We start from the raw sequence: 17,491 nt of genomic DNA on the forward strand, positions 1-17,491 counted from the left end.
AAGGAATCCGGAAACAGTACTACTCCTCCGCCCTCAACGTTTCTTAAAAGCTTTCAGTAAACACACACGTTCCTCTCGAGCCATTAAACAAACACCTCGCATCAGCCTTTACGCAGCAACGGTTTTGTTTGGCTTCAACTTCGGAACAGACACACCTACTCCACGGACTAGTACCTCCATGGAGCCAAGCTCCCGGCTCATTATCATCTCCGAGGCGGGTAACAGCTGCGCAGTGGACTCGGGAAGTTTTCCACGCGCCGAATGGATCCGGTTCCGAGGTGACGCAACTAGCTGTACATTTCGAGTACTGTTACGCCCGCGGTCCCGGTGCCCAATCACCACGCGACAAGGACCCGGGGGTCTTATTAAAGAAGGTTAAGTGTTTCACGACGACGGACGCAAGGGACACACGGCTGTTAGGCCCGTTCTACCAACGGCACGGAAACGGAGACGCATCTACCGGAACATTTCATCACCGCGTCTGCCGCTTGCGCAATGCACGGAAACTTAACAAATGGCCACCAGCAAGATTGCATTCCAAAGGTTACGAAATATTATTTTTAATTTAAAAATGAAATATAATTCGTAGGGGCAGGCATTTTTCGCGAAAAGGTCTGAACTCTTATTAGACTGCAACAAGGTATACCCGCACCTGTGGTTTCTTCCTTGTGATTGGCGGCCGTCTGCGAGAGAAGTCGTTGCCCCTTTTCGACCGAGCCACTCAGGACGCATCAACTTCCGCACTGAATCACTGTGATTGGTGTTGTTACAATCGATATGTACCTGTGAGAAACTCACCCAATCACGTAACACAGACGGTGCTAAAGTGCTTTAACTTTCATCTAGTCTCAAAATCTTTTCGCGAAATCTTCATGCCCCTAATTGTAAATCATAGCACGGGCAGAATTTACGCTAATAATAAAAAGAAACGACTAAATAATAATATAAAAATAGATATATCCTTGTACTTGAAACAATTTTTAACATGTTTAGAACATAAACAAACATGGTCAAGCTTATATTGGTCGCACGGAGAAATGTGCATTGCAGAGTTAATCCGTGCGGATCTGTCTCTGCGAGTCATTGTAGACACTGTCCGTGAGATCCGTTTCCGTTCCCGTGTCATTGTAGAAAGGGCCTTATGGTGTATCCCACGAAAGACTTTTCCAGCAGGTAAAGTTGGGTTTGAGATTAAAAATCAAGAATTAATACATAGTCGTATACCTACGATGTGACTCAACGTACACTAGTGGAGTGGTTTTCGATTGTCGTGTACTTAGGTGTTTTGACGGGTCGTGTGCGAATCACATCTTCACTTAAGAATTAACAGGGTTAGTTATTTTATAACAAAAAATGTTTTAAGAATTATGAGAAGCACCAATTAGAATACAGCAGAATGTGTTGTTGGCACGAAATAATGTTTCTTAATGGAAAGCAAGGTGTGGGAAATAAATAATTATTAGCATCACGCCAAAAAACGATGAGATAAGTTTATAATTCTTAAGTTTATAAATCGTAAACCCACTTTCACTTAATCAAAACTTTTATTTGGTTTTACAGCTGAATATTATTTCGTCATTTATGGGTGGGAGGAGGGGAGGGGGAATAATGATACATGATACACAAATGGTTGACTAGCCTAGTTCTTTGGAAATCACAGCTCTTGATAAATAAAAAATGTCTACATACATATGAAAAAATTATATATATATATATATATATTTAGTTCCTGTTTGTTTTCCTGATAATGAATATGAAAAGGGCATTCATTTGTGACATCTCAAATACTTTTATGGTAATTCACAGTTTTGGCGCTTGGTTTGGTTGGATTAGCTACGTTAAAAATACTGCTAAATCGCGAGAACAGTTAGTAAGGATAAGTTAGCTACATAAAAAATGCCATAAAGTCGTTCTAAAGGGTGGTTAGGTTATGTTAGCCATATTACAAATACTTCTTATTTGATGGAATATTTTGAGTACAACGACAACCTGATGTCTGGCATAAATAATGTGTACAATACAGTTCCTATATTTCGGCGTATGCGGTAGAGGCGCTACGACCAGGTGCGTCATAAGAAAACAAACGATGATCCTGTAGAGGGGGAACGGAAAACGTATAACGTATAATCATCTAACCGGCAAGATTTATAAATTAATTCTAGCGTGCATTGCTACAGAAGCTAATCAGTTATAAGTGAATCCCTTCCGCTTGAAAATTAAAATCCACGACAATACTAAAAATATAAAATGAATAAAATGTTATTTGTTTGGCTTCTTACGTGACAATTCACAAAATAATTGCCGTTCAGGAACAAAGCCAGAGAGTTTTAAAGCAGGAGACGTGTGTAGAGACACGTGAAACGTTTCGATTTCATTTATGTTCTTAACCACTTATGAAATAAACAGCTGTTTTACAGAGTTCATCACTTGCATAAGACATGGGCCTCTACAAAATCTCTGAAAGTTTAGGAGCCAGGCCCAAAATCCAGGGGCCAGTGATAAAAAAAACTATATACTTATGTTTTCAGGATGCACTGTAGACTAGATATTACAAAGCGCTGGGTGCTGTGTTCGTACTGACGACGCATCTACGACCACATGTTACGCACACTAAGTTTAAACACTGTCCTGGTTTCTTCGACCCAGTTATTTCTGCACAACAAGCTTTCGTGACAGCAAAATTGGCTGATGTTTAAGAAACCCCACCGTATACTACTCGTATCTCGGTATCTCGGCAGAAGTTAGTCGCCAGCAAAGGGACAAGTTAGGCGTCACGCACTGTTAGAAATTACAGCAAATTTACTGAGTTTTCAACGGAGAATCCAACTCAAGGAAACGAAAAGTTCTTCATAATTTAAAATAAAATCTTTATTCGTAGAGCCTATACGCCGTGTTTCGACTCACGAGTTGTATGATTCGTTCGAATCGAAGGCAAACAAACACTCACTCGGATAAGAGTGTTACTGCCGTATACTTAACAAGTTATTGAAAGTTTTGCTAATATACCAAGGATATTAATTTCTTTGGATCCATGTTCAAGGTAACTGAACTCAGTGTCCGTAAATGTGCGAAGATAGCCGTAAACGTACGAAAATCCCTGGATAGTTAGTAACCAGAGTACTTCGTAAAGTCAAGGTTTAGAACTTTTCACAGTGTGGTAACCTGGCGTCCGGGTTATGTAGAGGCCTGCGGGGACGCACCACAACGCCGAAATACACTAACGCCGAAAAATGTCATTGCAGGACTGCCACAAAGGCTAGGTTAGGTTAGACTAGGTAAGGTTAGGTTAGGTTAGACTAGGTAAGGTTAGGCTAGGTTAGGTTAGGCTAGGTTAGGTTAGGTTAGGCTAGGTTAAGTTAGGTTAGGTTATATTACGCTAGGTTAGGTTAGGTTAGGTAAGGTTAGGATTGATTGTGGTATTTCGGCGTTAAGGTACATTTAAGAAACACACACAAATTCATTCAGTTGTTATTTCGGCGTTGTGGTACACAGCAGTTTTCTAGCTGTCGGCGTTGTGGTCAATTTGGGCGTTGTGGTAACGATCCGAGGCCTGCTATATAACCATTTGCAGGGCAGCGAGTCTGCCTGGAAATTCGCGTACACACTGCCGTTTACCTTCGCGGAAGGCTACGTGGGATATCGCTCAAGGACGCAGCGAATCTTATCTCGCGAGCCGTTATTTCACCTCGCTGTGTGCCTACACGAGCCACGTAGTGGTGCTGTCAGCCGTAATAAATTCACTCGCTTTTTTTCCCAGTGCACAGGAAATACGCCTATGCTTCGCAAATAAAGAGTTTTAAGAAGCAGAGAAGTTGGGAAAGGAGAGCACTTATATGTATAAAAAAACACTTTTAGAATTATTAGTTTAGCGTAAATTGCACTCAAGTACCCTAAACATCAATTTTGCGAATATGAGAAACCAGAAAAAAAGAAAAAAAATTGTGAAATTTGAAAAAAAAATATATAGCCTATATATATATATATATATATATATATATATATATAAATATATATATATAATGGCCAATGCATAACGCTATAAGGACTGGACTAATTCGTGGGTTCAGTGACCTCTAAGATAGACACTACGGTTCTCTGCATACTCAGACCTCAGACACATGTCACATGTTCAAAAGCTGCCAACTTGTTAAGACATCTCTACACGGTAGCCTGTGATTCGATATGTCTCTTGTTGAGTGCTTCTCATTGGCTCAGAGTCCTCCAGATAAACTGTGAGACAGCAGCAGATGATGCATAATGATATAAAAATGGCGAAAATTAACCCACGAATTTTTTTTCCGGTCCCTACAAATGGGCAAGTGGTTTTCGTGAAAATATTTGAATTCTCATTAGACTGCAACAAGGTATGTCCTCTTCAGTGGTTTCTCACGTGTAATTGGTAGCCGTCTGCAAGATAAGCCATTTAACTGGGCCATTCAGGACGCGTTTGCTCCCGCATTGAATGACTGTGATTCGTGCACCTGAAAGAAACACAACCAATCACGAAACAAAATAATGCTGCAGTATTTTAACACACAAGCTAATCTCAAAATCTTTTCGCGAACATTCATGCTCCTATAAATGCATATTTGATATATTTATTAGTGTTAAGTATAATGTAGATTTAATTTATAAAATTATATTATTTTAATCTACGTTCGTGTACATAGTCGCATGATACTTAACGTGGCAATGCAGCCTTCAGCCTTTAATAAGGCCGATGCTGTAAAGCTTGACCAGGTAATAAAGAACACCTTGTAAGCTTGTTAGCTTCGCAGCTGTTATACATGCAAGAACATCAGATTATGTGTAACATAAGAGAAGTTTTATGTTGTCTTTTTGTTTTATTCACATACAAATTCTCATGAATGGACTTTTTTTTTTTTTAAAAAAAAAGGCCTAGAGCGTTGTAAAAGTTTGATATTGGAATTTTAGGCTGGCAAATGCTAAGGGCTGAATCGGTTTATTTTATGGAATTGAGGGAAATCAATGCATAACATGAGAAATAAGATAAGTGAAAGTGTTACCTAGAATCCCCACAAACGTGTACAAAATGTTCCACAAAAATTGGATTTGTTTTTGCCAAATACAAACTTTGACAATCCTTAAAATAACAACAGCAGGTTTTCGATATCCTGCAAGTTGTTAGCAATGAACAAATCAATGCTTCATCCCGAATTCAACCGCCACTCGAGACTCGAAGAGACTGAAGCGTACACTTCAAAGCATGGTGCTCAGACCTTCCGAAGTCTATAGCAGAGAGTCGCAGTTCATGCAACTGGCCGTACACAACAAACTAAATACACGAAGAATAAAAAAATAGAAGGAAAACAACAATTCAATGAAAGAAGGATTTTTTTTTTTTTTACGAAGCGACCCAAGCGTAGTCCTCACGGAAATAATTTCGCGGTCATAGCCCCGCGCTGTGTTATTTACTTCGCGTGTCACTTCCTGTCGAGTGCGACAAGAAAGTTGCAACAACTACTTTGTTGTACAGTTCGCTTCAAAAAGCACTAAAGTGAAGGTTTAAGGTTTTACTTCCCATGATTCACACGATAAACTTACCAACAGCGACGTGACGTTCTAATAAGATTGTACGCAGCTCCAAAGGCCACTCGCTTACCGTCCTTTCGCTCATTAAATATGAGCCATGCAAGGGAATATCACGGTTAAAACATTGCCTCGCATCATGAGCCGTGTCGCCTCAGCAAATACAGCCACCGGGGACAAAAATTGTGGATTAAATTACAGGTTTGATGCACTAGTATCTATATTGTAAAAAAAAAATTGCAATCTTACATTTATAAAATATAGTTAACAAAATAATTCCTTACAAAACTACAAATAGAACAGTGCATGCGTATCCTACAAGTGTAAAATTATACATTCAGTGTTAGTGTATTCTTAAAATTTTCGACGTGTTATTTTGGAAAAAAAAAAAATAGATACAGTTTGTGTACTTTTACACATTCCTTATGAAAAGTTTCAACTACGTCGTGTAATTTTAAACTGAATTTAGGTTTATACTCTAAAAACTCAACATTCGTGTACACACACAGAGCAGCGTAATTTTAACCATGCATGCACTGCATAATAAATTAGATATACAATATCTGTACAAATTTACATTTATATTAGTAAAATTACTCATTCAACTGTGTAAAATCATGCATACAATGTATAAGTTTATTTTTAATGCTAAAAACTTAAATCACCCGCCAGTGATGTGTAAAATGACACCTGTCTTGTTGGTGTTATTTTACCAAAAAATTGTGTCTTTATACATAGCTGTGTAGGTTAAAATACACTTATACATGTGGAATAAAAAATACAACTACATCAGTTGAAATACAGCTGCCACCTACATTGATGTAAAAAATACACTTTTAGTAAGTAGCCTACATACAACTAATGGTTTATCTGAAGATATCTGCGATAATCATGGATATAAATTACATTAAGATTTTTGTCTCACAATGTAAAATAATTAATTCGTGGAATTGCAATAAAATATCTTGACAATTAATTTCCAAAGAATTGCCTTGTTAAAACCCGAATATTTTTTATTCTGTTCACGAACAGATGTGCAAGATTATGGGCACGAACGACCATGCGTAAGAAGTGAGCACGCATTTTGAATGTAACAGCTGAGAAAACCGACGGTTTTAACAGCGAATTCCTTTATTTAATCACCTACGCGCGTCCGCACAGATAAGATACAAGTACGCAGATATATATAAAAAAAATAACTTATCTTCGATAAGGTAATTTCTTTCGCAGCAAGGTCGGCGAGTTTTTATCAGTACGCGTGAGCTAGCCGGGCATGAACAATTATCCCAAAAAATAACAGATGATGCCATATAAAAACTCCACGTATTTACCACACTATCAATGATTTCGTTCTGTAATGACGGTTGTAAGCATTTTTCTTTAATTAGGGAGGGGAAAAAAGAAAAGGCGTGAAGAAAGATTTACACCTTTGCGATGTATATGTGTGCAAAAACAGTTAACAAAATAAATAATAAAAAAAAATGTCTGAACCAATAATTTGACCCAAGTAAACAATAATATAATATATATAATATAATAACGGCAGATACGAGGCGAATAAGTAAGATAAAAAAAATGTCACTATAGACGTCGTTGCTAGAAAAATATTGGTATTTGACTAAAAAAATACATATAGTTGTTCAAAGTGTTGCAACCAAATACTAACACCCAAAGCATTTGAGTAATGGAATTTTAGAGATTATTTTTTTTGACGTTCTAGAATGTCTTCTATAAATATTCAAATAATTTTTAATTTTTTTTTTTTAAATCTCCAAATCTACATTTCCCCCCCGTGATTTATGAATCTGTACATACTCGATCTTCAAAACAAGAAGACCACTGTCTAATCAAGATTTCGAAAAGAAACCATCCCTATCCCTCTTTACTGGACCTTGAAGCAGAATTTGGTTAGTCCTTTATAAAATGGTGCACACTGAATTAAAAAAAAAAAAAAAAAAATTGTTGTCAACGTCTCCGAACGCTCAAAACGGAAAAACGAGAAAAATAGTAGATATATCCTCAAGCTTTGCGATAAAAGATTCCAAACACACACAAATATATTAAAATACTTCCTTGGTAATCAGCAATGACTACAATATTATAATTATGCTGTCAGATACTACTTCGGAAATCTCTTAATGTGATATCTGCCTAACAAATGTGTATTCATTTTTTTTTCAATGTTAACAAAAAAATCAGTTTATAGAATATGGAAGTCCTAGGTTCCTCTCTCTCTCCTATCCTTCATAAATATGTCCATTATGCTATCGACGCATTAACAGAAGTGACAGGGTTCATGGCAAGGAGGCAGGGGATTTTTAGCACGGACTTCATAAAACAATAAAGCTAAATTAGATGAACTTATACGATAACGTGCGTTTTTATTTTGTTTCCGTAAGAGAACGCGCGGTGTAAGACCTGCCGCAAGAAGCGTCGTCGTGGCCCAGTGAACGTAGTTCCGCCGCGTCCCGCCGCACGCGCTGCGGCGCTGCGGCTTCCGCGTGACGTCACGGCCGGCGATCGAGCCGGCCGGTTCCGGAGATGCGCACTGCGCATGTTTACGTTTCCAGCGCCGGCCTCGAGTCGAAGCCGGGGTGATGGAGGGGGAACGAGGGGAGGAGGGGTGAGCGCAGAGGCCATGGAGGTCGCCGGGTGGTCGACGAATAGGAAGAGGGGGAAGGGGGCAGCGAGCTCGCGAGAACGCCACAGAGAGGGGAAGCCCGGGTGTGGACGGAACAGAACGTCAGATTGTAATGAGCAGGATCGCGCGACGTTCGCTGGTGCTTCTAGCGCGGTGTCGCCTCTAGGCGCAAAAGCTAGCTTGCAGTCTTCTCGTCGTGCATAGAGAAACCGCGAAATTTGAGCGGTAAAGATACCGTTAGATGGCGGAGAAAATGAATATGAAGGTGTAACGCATGGCCCTTGGTTGCTTTCAAGAATCTTTATCGGGCGTTTCAGCCCTTTTCACTCTTCTAAAAATACAGTTTGAAAAGAAAATGAGGAAACATAACCACCCATCCACCCTCGCATTCTTAAATTTTTTTTTTTTCGTAAAAAACAGACACCACTCGCATGTTTTCATTTTTAAATCGCTTGATTTCTTCTGAAGCTCAGCCCACCGTAGTATGCCCGGGTAGGCCTGCCCCTTGACTTGCATAACAAATGACAATTTTACACTAGTAGTATAAGTAGTGAACGTATCCTCTGCCACGTTGTTCCGTCAACAGTGTACCCAAATAACTTCATGGTGTTCGTCAGTAGGAGTTATTAACACGGCAAATATGGCACACACCCACACTCTTACTTTACGTGGATAATCTAGCAATAACATTAAGATTACAAGCTATTTATCAAGAAAATGTGCAGTAGGAGGTATATAAACTAAAACAACTTATAAACTTACGCCTAATGTAAGGGAAATCATAAACCTATATTTTAAGTTAATTTTTTCTCTCTCGTTTATATGAGGGAAGGACGTTCCGAAATTAAGTTTTGTCATTTTTTTTTTTCACAGGAAAGCTTACAATAGGTCACAGTTGGGAAATAGGTACGCTATCACTGGTAGACTACTTCTGAGAACTATCGAATTTAAGACAATTTACATTACACGGACAATAAATAAATGGGTGGCAATTATACACACGTTTTATTTATCAAACTAAACTGCTTGCTACGATTTTTCTTTTAACATCATACTGTCTATTACTTATTGTTTGCGCCTAGCTGATTGAGTTTTCAGTGCACGCTGTTGTAAGACTTCTAAACAATATGTTTGTATTCTGCGCGACTCGTGATATCACTGAAGGAATTATGTTTAACCTGGGAGTGGGATCTCTTGTTTGCTTGCATACTCCTTGCCCCTGACTGCGCTGCCCCCCTCAGGGGAAACCTGGTAAACCCCGCTCTGAAGCGAGAGGACAAGTCATTCCGCGTACGTGCCGATCGAGCCAAAACCTCATCATCAAGGTCTCTTGAAAAAAAAGGCTGAACTGCAGACGTAGCGGCTGCTTGCAAGCAGAAACTCGAGAAGCGAGAGCTGCAAGAAACCAAACAAGTCTGGTGAAAAGGGGTGGGGAGGAGAAACATCAGTACTTGAACATCATCGTGCCGATTAAAACTCCGTTGTTTCCGAAGGACGGAATGAGGTTAGAGAATTGCGACCAGCTTGTGTTGGTTGCGACTTTATGAAAAAAGACGGATTTCAAACACTTGTTTATGAAATTTTGAAAAAAATCCTAACCCAGATTATTTGTCCAACCAACTTGTCTCGTTAAGCGATACGTACAGCTTTAATACACTCTCGAAATCGGACCTCAAACTTTGTATCCCCGCCTACAAGACGCAGTATTATTCCAACTCCTTCACTGTTTGTGCGGCGCGCGACTGGAACAGGCTGCCCGCAGAGTTGCGAGGCTCAGAAATATTGCGAAATACATCGTTCAGTGTCGCCAACGATTCCACAATCACAGCCGCTTATGTGTACGTGGAGTGTTTGTGACAACACAACTGTTGCATTCCTGTTTTAAGTTCTTTTAATATTTAACGTTATTAGCTTATGTTTGTTTATGTTCTTCAGTAGTGGAATGTGTAGGAATTTTAGTTCTTAACCTATTAGGTTATACGTCAATAAAGTATGATTTATGTGTAGTCGTGTAGTACTGTGGGTAAGTGTAAAGAGAAGGCTTAACGTCTTAACTTCGCCATTAAGTCAATAATTAATTGAATAAGATATAGTTTTGCTGACGAGCAATGTTAAACTAGATTTCCAAGATAGGCACTCTGCAGGAAGAAAATAAATAACGAAATTAACATCAGACGCAAAAAAAAAAAAAAAAATTCCACGGTGTCTTAGAGCGGGTAGGCAATGAGGAATAATTAGCCATTTAATTTTTTCCAGGAATGAAAATGAGTTTTTTCTTTCGCGAAACGATTAGGGACCATCTGCGTGTTAACCCACTGCAACGTCGTCTGTCTTTTATAACTGGTTGAGTTTTTTTTTGCAGATTCATGTCTACTGTCGGCACACCAATCACAGTAATTTCTTACTCAAGCAAACTCGTCTTGAATGGCTCTGGCTTAATGCAGTCTAATGAGGTATGAGAAGTTTCCGTGAAAAAAACCGGCCCCTGGGAGTGAGGCCTGCCGTGTTTGCCAGTATAGCCCTGTTTTAAAAGCTCTCTGTTAATTGAGTAAAATTTACTAATTTACAGGGGCGGCCCCGGGGCGAGGCAAGACGGGCAATCGCCCAGTACCCCCAGTCGGTGCTTTTCATGATTAATATTTTTGGTATAGTGTTCTGATGAAAATATGAAATGGGAAAATAAAAATTAAATTTTTATTATCTTGTAACTTCATGTGCTGATTTATTTCAATTCATGATTATATATTAGAAATAAAATATTCAAACATTTTATTGCCACCTGTAATAACGCGATTCTACCCGGAATTCGATCGTAAGCATTATAAAACTGACCTGAGGATAATTTATCAGGAAATAATAAAAAAAATATCCTATTATAAATTAGCTAAACCATCGTCGAAATTTAAGTGACAGGTTGGGGGTTGAAAGAGTGAATTTTTTCGATGGCCTCCATTAAAGTAAATAGCCCAGGTCCAGTAGCAGATCCAGAGGGGGGCTAAGGGGCTCAAGCCCCCTCCAAAAGCATCTGGGTCCACTATTGTTTTAGTGTTTGCCTTAATAAAGCCTAGCCTCAGCTGGGTCAAGCCCCTCCCAAACCAAAATCCTGGATCCGCCACTGCCCAGGTCCCCGCAAAGTCTAACGCTACTAACGCTAAAAGGGTTTAGAGCCTTCCCTACGCTCAACCTGCTAGAATAACGAACTCTCCTTTACGGCGTATTAAAAAAATTATTTTACGAAATATTTTAAAAAAAATTGCATTGCATTTATTTTCAAATGTAGTAGCTGCCCAACTACAGCACACAGCATTGTTTATTCTGAAACGCTGGCCACTCGTGTTGGAACGCGGAGGTCCCCTCGCGACGGAATTCTCGCGACGCCACTGGCCACGTGTCCGTCGCGACGAGCCAGAGAGGCTATGGTCGTCACCTGTAATTGCTCCCCGCGCGCAGCCCACGTCCGGCCCCGGGGGGCGTAAATGACCGCCGTTTAACGGCACGGCTGCAAAACACAGCAATCTTGAACCGGCGTCGCCGCGGGCGTATCTCCGTACACGCGCAGCGGGCGACGCCGAGACTGGTTTTTCATTTTTTTTACGAACTGCGCCGGGACGCATCACGCAACGCAGGCAAGAAACCTGGAGTGCGTTCTTTGAATGATTCTTGCCAACGGGGAATGTTGATTCAAACGCATAGGCGACGCATTGCTAAAGTTTACGCTGAAACCTCAAGAACGTACAACAAAGACGAATTCACTGCACTGTGTTCGTCTGGGCTGTAACTATTCTTCTTCCCCAGACTACATTTCTTCCGCAGAGTTCTCTGTGATGTAAAATTTGACATCCAGCTGATAGTGTCTTCTCCCCCGTGTATTTGGACAACTGTCAACCAGCAAAGGGGTACGACCACTAAATTAGTTCAAACCAAAACTATGATATATATTTTTTTAAGCACGCAAGTCGCCAGGCATCACTAAAGCTACTAAGTGTAACCGTAAAACTGTAGAAGTCAATTATCTTCATCGGTATTCTTTTCATTAGTAATGTTTAATTATTCTTCACAAAAAATTGCGAAATACTTAATAATTAAATTTAAAAGTGTCATTAGATTTTTTCCCTGTGTGATAATTTGATACAATGTAATCAAAAGTAAATCATAACTTTCTACACATTTGAAGTCTTCACCTTTAAAAGTGTTCGGAACAATTTAATTTACCTCGAATATAAAAACGCGGAAACGCAAGAAGTTGACAGATGTTTTGCGTCGTATCTTTGCGTCTTACGTAGCCTAATTTATGAAAGGGTATTAGAAACGCCTTTATTTAACTACATATTTGCGTCTAGCAATTCTCGTCGAGTCATTGCGTTTCTTGCGTAGTTTATAAACCTGGACTAAACTTGGACCTGAGGTTCCCCCTGTTTCAACCACTTCTTTAAAAAATATATATAATTGGGAACATTTTTTTTTGATGCAGTGCCTTATACAGTTATGCGATGCGTAAGTGCAATTGCAGCTTAAAAAAAGGTTCTATATACATACATCCTTAGCAAAACATTTTAAATGAATGACTTTTTTTTAGATTGCATACAGATAAACCCAAAAAGCAGAAAAATAAATAAATTTAAAGCGTTGACAGTATTTACGCAAAGCCAATTTTTGCTTAAATTTTTTTTGAGTTTAATAAGTAATTCAACGTTTGTCGACCTTAAAGTTTACTTTCTATAGTACTTAATTAACACGGGGATAATGGACTTTCGCATTATCAAACGCGAAGATCAGGCCTACGCTAAAAAAACAATTAGTTGGCCTTTTAGTTCATCCAAGGCCATAAGCAACGATCCATTCCTTTTTTTTTTGTACGTCATCAAATTTCCATCTGTGCGGGGTGACTTTGACGCGATAAGATAAAGCGGCTATTTGCGCGTTAACACATTGCCTTCGCAGGCGGCCAAGACAGCGTGGCGACAGCGGGCGACTTCTGTTCGTGCGCTCAGCTGGCACGAGCACCTTTGTGCTGTCGAGGACGTGAACAGTGAACTGTGCTCACGCAAATGAAAGAAAAAAAAAACCTAGAAACTTGCGATATTTGCGTCATTGTTTCAATAGCAGAAGATGTTCGAACTTACACCGCGTCGCAAATGACATCACAAGTCAAAGGACCCCAGTATACCTAGAATTAAAATTCACCTAACCCAACCTAACCTTACTTAACCTATCCTAACTTAACCTTACCTAACTCAACTAGACACACTTTAGTGTGTTCAGTAAGAACACGCGATTTGAAAACTGCTCAATAGACTAGAGTCATGTTTGTTTACGAAAAAGAATTTAACATAAGCATAAAAGCATTTCCGTAGGCCTATATAGTTTTCAAACTGTATTTTTAGAAGAGTGAAAATGACGAGTTTTCGTAATATGTAATATTTAGGCATGAAACCCCCGGTAGAGATCCTTGTAAGAACTCAAGGGACTCGTATCGCATCTTTATCTTCATTTCTCCGCCATATAATGTTAAGTTCATTACTCATATATCTAATAGTTGGCCTATGCACGACGAGAAGACTGCGCGTCAGTTCAGAGATGATAAATACCTCGCTAGAAGCACCAGAGAGAGAGCAGCACTAACGCAAATACATCACCGAGGATGGCTCTTCATTCACTCACGCTCGGGACCACGGCTATGCAGGATTATGGATTTTGCAGGATAATCCAACTTTAATATGGTATTAACGGGCACACCAAATGTGAAATACGTTCTTTAAATGATTCACGCACTGGGGAATTTTGATTTAATGCAGTTTTTGTTTTTTTTGTTTTTGGACAAACGCCATTTCAGCACATCAGCTCATTCAGTCTTTTTTTCTGTGATTTTTTTTAAAAAATATATATTTTTTTTTGGGGGGGGGGGTTTCCGGAATTTTTCCATTACAAACAGTGCAATACTGCAATGGCGCATGTCCAAAAAAACTGCATTAAATCAAATGTGAAACGTGAAGTGTAACCAGCTATAAAACACGAAACACTGTACTGGAAGGAAAACCGACAGTAATGATAAAACTCCGAGCGAACTTGATGAAAACCTACAGCGCAGTATAATGCGACCTGGCGATCAAAAGTCGGAATCCACCCGTGGGGAAAAAAAAAAAAAAAAATATATATCGCGAGCGGCTCTATTGGGTGCCGGATTACAATGTGTGCCGAACCGTAGAATGTCGGATTAAAGAGATTTTAACTGAATAATGTTCAGCCGGCTCGGCGTGTATACGTATCGTGTTACGCTGCTCCAGCCGGCGCTTCGCGAATGACAGCGTTGGCGCTTTCGGCGGCCACGCCCACTTTTCGAACGCCGGCACAAGAGAGTAACTTCGCTCAAGGCTCTCTGGTATCCGGCCACAACACAGGCACGGGAAGGTCGTTGTGTAGTTGGAATTTGGTCCGGGGCGGGGCGTGGGGGAAAATCACCGCGTAGGAGGAGGAGGAGGAGAGAAGCGGGGAAGTACGCCCGGGCAAAACCGAATTTCAAATAAAAGAACACCAACCGTCAACAGGAAAACATGTATCTACATAATTTACAAGTGCGTAGTTGCTATTTATATATAGAGAGATAAAAAAAAAAACCCACAGAAACGAAAACGATTTGAAAACAACGTAGAACGTAAGCAAGTTCCTTTCCACTTCTAGAACGTACATAAGAGCTTAAATGTAAACGTGGCTGTCAAATGAACTTAATCAAACCAAAAATATATTTTTTTTTCAAGTCGCACCCGTTCTCATGCAAAACGTAATTGCAAATCTTGACTATTTTAGACGCAAAGTCCGGCTATGAGGAGGAGAGGGGGGGGGGGATACAACGTCACGACCGGAGTTTTGTCACACGCGCACACGTCACCGTGACGGCGTATCGGAAGCCGGCCCGGGCGAGAGGCCACACCAAAGAGAAACGCCCAGGAAGTGTGACCACTCGCGCCGCTTCGACCAGCCGGCAACCGGTGCGCTCCGCCAGACGTCAAAAGGCCGGGGTCGGTTTTACGTCGACGACAAAATCACGTCCGATTCACGAAACCGCGCAACTCAAGTACAATATCACGAGAATTGACATTTGCGACCGTCGCACAAGCCATAAATCCAAAACCCACCAATTAAAAAAAAAAAAAAAAAAAACCCCGTCAATTACCACTTACCCAAAAACTGACAATCTCCAATGTCATCGATTTTCCTCTTGTCAGCAAAACGGGAAAATCCCGTGACGTCACCGAGACTTTGAGCTACAGGCTACATTGCTAACGTTCCTGACAGCTGCCTTTTGTCGTCGACTCGTGTCACGTAACGGATAATTTAACGGTTGTTAGCAAACTTATAAAATAATTACGAACATCAATCACACTGGCAATTGAACCGACTTAACTATGTTATCTTTGAAAGATTTGTGCAATGGGCGTGCATGACTTGATGTAAGCTTTTGGACATACGTCATTGAAGAAAAAAAAAATAAAAAAAAAAAACAAACACAAACGACAAAAACACAAATGACAAAGCATTTTTTTTTTGCTTAATTTGTGTTAATTTGTAGTTTTCTTCTACAGACATACATGTGCTTAGCAATGGCGTATGTCCAAAAGCTTACATCAAGTCGACTCACAAATTTTCCGCAAGTCGTGTCTTGAGCCATAAAACAGTGCGGATTTGCGAATGTTTCTGGCCACGAGAACATTGATTACATATAAATAAACAAACTAAACTGCATGCTACAGGGGGACCTTCAGAACCACATAGCAACTACGCCGCTCGCACGGTAGGCTACTCACCTCGTGTCCGGGCGGCTGCACGCTCACGACCACCTCGTCGACGGCGGGGCGGTGTTGCCGCACGTCGCCCGCCACCTCGCGCCCGTTGTACGTCAGGTACACCCGCTGGCCCGGCTGCAGCCTGAAGCCGGTGACCGGCTGGAAGCCCGGGCCCACCAACTCCGCCTCGCGGTACTCGCGCGCCGACGCCGCGCGGTGCTTGTCGAAGCGCACGGCGTAGCGAGCCTCGCCACCCGCCGATTTCACCGCGTGGATCACGCCCGCGTAGAACTTGCCGTCCTCGGCCGGGGCGCAAACCCGCGTGCCGATGATGGACCGCTTGGCCAGGCGCTTGCCCGTCGACATCGTCGCCAATCCACGGAACAACGTCCCTTACAGACCGCCGCAAATGATCCGCAAACTAAAAGTCCCTTACAGATTACCGCACTTGATCGAAAACAAAAGTCCAAAAAAAAAAAAATCCCAACTTAAAAAAAACAAACAAACACTAACACACCTTAAAAAAAAATAACAAACACTTTTTTTTCCTCTCTCTCGGAGGAATCACAGAGTTGACGTATCAGAACCGGCGACCATTCGTTAGCCACTTCATAACGTCGCACTGTTCACCGCACCGCATCGTTCTTTCAGACGGGTTTCTTCTTTCCGTTGCAGATCCTTCGTCGTGGCGAACAACGCCCTGGGACGTAAACTGCGACGACGACACGTCGAAACGTGCGACGTCATAGTCAGCGGATAAAGAGAGGAAAAAAAAAAAACAATCCTTTGCGAGACCCGGCGCGTGCCCGTACGATCAGTGTCAGAAGGTAGAGAGGAAACGGAAAAAAAAAAATTTTAAAAAAAGATCAACTGTCGAGTTGCCACGCGCCGCCGCTAGCTCCGTCCGCCACGACGTGAAGTTTGTTTCTCCTGCGAAATTTCACCGGCGACCGGCCGGCCGGGGGCTCGGGAACAGCTGACAGATAACAACAAACCCACGTGACCGCGCGAGCTGCAAGCTCATTGGCCGGAGTATCGAGGCCTGACCTATATTCCCCCATTGGTCGGCCCCGCGAGCGGCTCTGAACAGAGACGGAGATAGCACAACAGCTAACCGCCTGCAAAGAGCTTCGCTCCACGAAGACACACCACTCGACCTTCCTCTCAGCTGCATTTGGCGATTATTTATTACGTCACCGTCAGCAGGTTGCAGTACTGTGCTTACGTCACAGGAATGTTTAATTTTATTTTAATGCTCATTGTCAGCCACAACTAACGACGAAAAATTGTAATTAAGAAAACTGTCGAAATAATGAGTTATTTGGTGTATGCGCATACGGTATACGATATTTTAAGTGTAAGTTTTTAATTTCTGTTTTCATTTAACCTGAAACCTAAGGCATTTCTGACATTTTGATATAAAATGACTAATCAAATGTAAAATAACTTTGTTTTAGGTTTTAAAAGCTGTCAATTTACCAGTTACTTTTTTGTTTGTGAAACTTTGATGACATTTGAT

The 17,491-nt window shown here is 41.0% G+C and overlaps 1 protein-coding gene across 2 annotated transcripts in view; it reads right to left on the minus strand.

Annotated features, from left to right (window-relative positions):
• Nucleotides 1-17,054, minus strand: part of LOC134531917 (zinc finger protein 395) — a 267,171-nt gene extending 250,117 nt beyond the window's left edge. The window contains exon 1 of one of the 2 annotated variants that reach the window (XM_063367959.1): nt 15,994-17,054. In XM_063367959.1, coding sequence (XP_063224029.1) covers nt 15,994-16,338 — 345 coding nt within the window. In that variant the 5' untranslated portion in view covers nt 16,339-17,054. The remainder of the gene's footprint in view (nt 1-15,993) is intronic. The other variant, XM_063367958.1, reaches the window with a different exon arrangement.
• Between the last annotated feature and the right edge of the window lie 437 nt (nt 17,055-17,491).

Source organism: Bacillus rossius, chromosome 5, assembly GCF_032445375.1.
Source record: "Bacillus rossius redtenbacheri isolate Brsri chromosome 5, Brsri_v3, whole genome shotgun sequence".
NCBI lineage: Eukaryota > Metazoa > Arthropoda > Insecta > Phasmatodea > Bacillidae > Bacillus > Bacillus rossius.